This window comes from Aptenodytes forsteri, unplaced genomic scaffold (assembly GCF_000699145.1).
Source record: "Aptenodytes forsteri isolate BGI_AS27 unplaced genomic scaffold, ASM69914v1 Scaffold66, whole genome shotgun sequence".
NCBI classification, from domain to species: domain Eukaryota; kingdom Metazoa; phylum Chordata; class Aves; order Sphenisciformes; family Spheniscidae; genus Aptenodytes; species Aptenodytes forsteri.
The window spans coordinates 633,489-637,392 of NW_008795131.1; the positions used below are offsets into that span (position 1 = coordinate 633,489).

General features: G+C 65.2%; 1 protein-coding gene across 1 annotated transcript in view; it reads right to left on the bottom strand.

Annotated features, from left to right (window-relative positions):
- MYO18A (myosin XVIIIA) overlaps positions 1-3,904 on the bottom strand; it is a 47,549-nt gene that overhangs the window by 3,480 nt on the left and 40,165 nt on the right. Inside the window, 10 exon segments of the mRNA XM_009278315.1 lie at positions 16-60; positions 713-852; positions 934-1,122; positions 1,713-1,850; positions 2,296-2,379; positions 2,481-2,597; positions 2,776-2,889; positions 2,980-3,126; positions 3,238-3,342; positions 3,662-3,772. Coding sequence (XP_009276590.1) covers positions 16-60; positions 713-852; positions 934-1,122; positions 1,713-1,850; positions 2,296-2,379; positions 2,481-2,597; positions 2,776-2,889; positions 2,980-3,126; positions 3,238-3,342; positions 3,662-3,772 — 1,190 coding nt within the window.

Here is a 3,904-nt window from a genome sequence, read left to right on the forward strand (position 1 = left end):
AGAGGAGCTCCTCACAGTTTACTCTTTCTTTTCTGATACTTTGCCACCATGTCCTGCAAACTGGGAGGGGTTGGGGGGGGTCAGAGGGGGGAGAAACACAACAGAAAGGAAATCAAATGAAAGGGAAAAAAAAAAGACCAAGTGGGTGGGGAACTAATGGGGGGGGCAAATTAAATGGTGGGGAAGGGCCAGGGGAGGAAGGTGTAGCTGCCCTGCACCCCTGGCGTGGGGCTGCACCCGGCTGGATCCCAGCACCCCGGGTCGGGCTGGATCCCAGCATCCCAGGCCGGGCTGGATCCCAGCATCCCAGACCTCCTGCCAGCCTGCGCTGCCCTGGCTCCTGGGGCTCCCCGGGCTGTTTCCAGCCAGCCGGCACGGCCCCGGCTGCATTTCGGGCACCTCCGCAAGCGGGTGAAGCTGCACGGGGGCTGCGGGTGGAGGGAGGGATGGATGCACGAATGCACAGACCGATGCACGTGTGCACGATGCATGGATGGACGGATGCACGGGTGCATGGACAGATGCACGTGTGCACGGTGCATGGACGGACGGATGCACGTGTGCAGGATGCACGGATGGATGGACTGACAGATGGCATCCCGCCAGGGCCGGGCGGAGCCGAGGGGTCCCCGTGGCATTTCAGAAGTGGCAAGGAGAAGCGGTGAGCCCCGGTGATGTGCCCCGCGTGGGAGCCAGGCCCAGGCGCTCTCACCTGTTGATGAGGTCCTCGTTGCTGTCGCTCTCCATCTCGTCCTCGATGGCCGCCTGCAGGTCCCCGATGCGCTTGAAGGCCAGCTTCAGGTCCGACTGCAGGCTCTGGTTGGCGGCTTCCAGGCTCTCCAGGTCCATCTCCTGCGCGGAGGGAGCGGGGTGAGCCAGGTACCCCTGGGAACCCCCCCGTCCCCCTGCCCGGCCCCGTCGTGGGTGCCTCACCAGCTCGTGCTTCTTGCGGCTGGCCTCCGCCTCCTTCTTGGCCAGCTCGCCCATCTCCTCCTTGACGTCAGGGAGCTGCCGCTGCAGCCGCTTGTTCTGTTCCTTCTCCCGGTTCTCGGCGGCCGCACGCTGATCCCGCTCCTCCGTCAGCTTCTCCATGTTCTCCTTCAGCCGCGTGGACGCGAGGATGGACCCCATCCCCACGAATTTACACGAGGAGATGGAGGAGAAACACCCCCCCAGGGCCAGGGAAAGGGCAGAACAACCTGCGGGGGCTTTGTCGAATTGGAAAAATAGATTTAACTGTGTGTGAAGTAATTACAGCATGTAACGTAGGGAAAAAATAGCTCCCATTCTCCCCCAGCCGCTGAGCCAACCGCTGCATATTTATGGCCCCGGCAGAGAGAGCGGGGAAGGGAAATAACAGCTAGGAAAATATTAAGAGAGCTAAGCTGCTCCGTTCCCCCGGCAGAGCTGCAAAGGCAGAATATAAAGCAGGCTGCGTTTAGCCGGGCCGGGAGAGTCTATAATTTCCCTAAGTCAATGCAGGGAAATAGCAGCACTTTGCTGGGCTGGGTGGTGGATTATTGTTATCGGCGCTTGCAGGGAGCTTTCCGTGCGGAGCCAGGGCCCGGCTGCCAGCAGGGGAGGGCTGCAGCGTGGGGGATCCCGAGGAGGGGATATTGGGGATGGACTCCGGGGACCCCCTGGGCAGCTTCGCATCATGGTCCCGTTGCATCCCGGTCCCAGATGGAGTGGAGGGATTGCCCAGCGCCTACCTCCAGGCGCTTGACTTGCGTCCGCTCAAACTCCAGCCTGGTCTCCAGCTCGCGGATCTTGGCCTCCTGCCGGCTCACCAGCGACTTGTCCACCATGGACTGCTCCAGGAACTCCAGCTGGCTCTGCAGGCCTTGCAGCTGGGGGGGGAGCAACAGCCTCAGCCTCGACCACCACCTCCCCGGCTCCCTGCCACGCCGCCCTGGAGCGGAGCTCCCGGCCACGCTGCTCCCATCCCAATGGAGAGCTCCTCGTGGGACTGCTCTGCACCCCCCAGGGTGCAGGGCCCCCCCCCATAGTGTGGGCAGCGGGTCTCTGGGTGCCCCCCTGCCCGCCCCGGCTTCACTCGGCGTGCATGCCCGTGCGCGATGTCGGTGCTCCCCACCTTCTCCTGCAGCTCCTGCTTCTCCTTGCTGACCTCCTCCAGCTGCCCATCCCAATGGAGAGCTCCTCGTGGGACTGCTCTGCACCCCCCAGGGTGCAGGGCCCCCCCCCATAGTGTGGGCAGCGGGTCTCTGGGTGCCCCCCTGCCCGCCCCGGCTTCACTCGGCGTGCATGCCCGTGCGCGATGTCGGTGCTCCCCACCTTCTCCTGCAGCTCCTGCTTCTCCTTGCTGACCTCCTCCAGCTGTGCCTGGAGGTCGTTCATCTGTGCCAGGTCCCGGGACGCCTGCGGGACACACCAGGGTCGTCAGCGGGGACCCCACCGCACTGGCTCCGAGAGGGGCATTACGGGGGGCAGGGGTGCCGTGGCTGCTGTTCCCCCCTCACCTGGGCCACAGCCGCCTTGTGCTTCTTCATCAGCTCATTCATGTCCTCCTGGTCCTCCTCCAGCCGACTCTGCACCTCGTTCTTCTCCCGCTGCAGCCGGCTCAGCTGCTCCTCCAGCTGGGGGGAGCCGCCTGTGTCTCCCGCTGCACCCCAGGAGTGGTGCACCCAACCCCCAAAACCACCCCGACCGGCGTGGGGTCACCCTGCCAGCGTGCGCCACACCAGTGGGGGTCTCCCCTTGGGTGCACGTGGGGCATGGCCCCATCACGGTGTATCGCACCCCAAAAACACTTACCGCTGCCTTGGCTTTGGCAAGGTCGTCGATCTGCAGGTGGAGGTCTTCGATCTCCACCTCCATGGACTTGCGGGCCTTAACGGCGGCTGCGCAGGTGAACTCCGACTCCTCCAGCTGTGGGGACACGGCTCAGCACCCGGATGGGGGACGGGAACACTCCGCGTCCCTCAAGGGCTGCGGTTTTGGGAGGGTCTGGATGCACACCTGGTTCTTGAGCTGGGCTATCTCCCTCTTGCTGGGCGCGTTGTTCTTCAGGTGGTCCAGCATGATCTGCGCGTCAGCCAGCAGCGCCTTCGTCCTCTTCAGGTCCCGGCGCAGGCGCTTCTCCGTCTCGAAGTCCCGCTGGTTGGCCTGCGGCGGGGGGGACCATGCCAGGGCACCACGCCAGCGGGGCACCCACCCCTCCACGGCCACCTCGGGATCCCCAAAGCGAGGCACATGCCCGGCTGCCCTGCACCCTACCTGCTCGCTGACGGCAGATAATTTGCTCTCCAGCTCCCGTTTCTCTCTCAGCACCTTCTGCTTGTCCTCGTACTCCTCCTCCAGCTGCACCTCCATCTGCTTCAGCTGGGGGACAGCAAGGGCAGCCCAGTCAGGATGGCAGGAAGGGGCCGGGACCCCCCCACTTGCATGTCCCCACATACTGGGGACACCGGGTGACCCCACCAGCCAGGTGTTTGTGCAACCAGAGGCGCAAAGCCCGGTGCACGCCGGCCAGGGCGGCGGAGGGACCAGTCAGACCTGCCGGGCCAGTGGAGCTGGGCCGGGGCCGCGTGGGAGCCGGGTGCTGCATGACAGTGCCTGGTCAGCAGCTCCTGGCACCCGGCTGGGGCACGGGGACGCATCCTGTCCCCACCTGGGCAGAGGGGCTGCAGCCGAGCCCTACCTTCTTCTGGCACGACTGCCGAATCTCCTCCACCTCCTCGTCGCGGCTCTCCACCTCCTTGGCGTGGGTCTGCCGCAGCCGCTCCATCTCCATCTCCAGCCGCAGCTTGGCCTGCAAAATCGGGAGGGGGAACATGGTCAGAGCGAAGGGGACATGGGGACCCCCCCATGCCAATCCCCAGGTGCCGCTCACCCGGAAAACCCCCCGGTCGGAGGCTGGCTGGGCCCCCCCCCCTACAGCAAC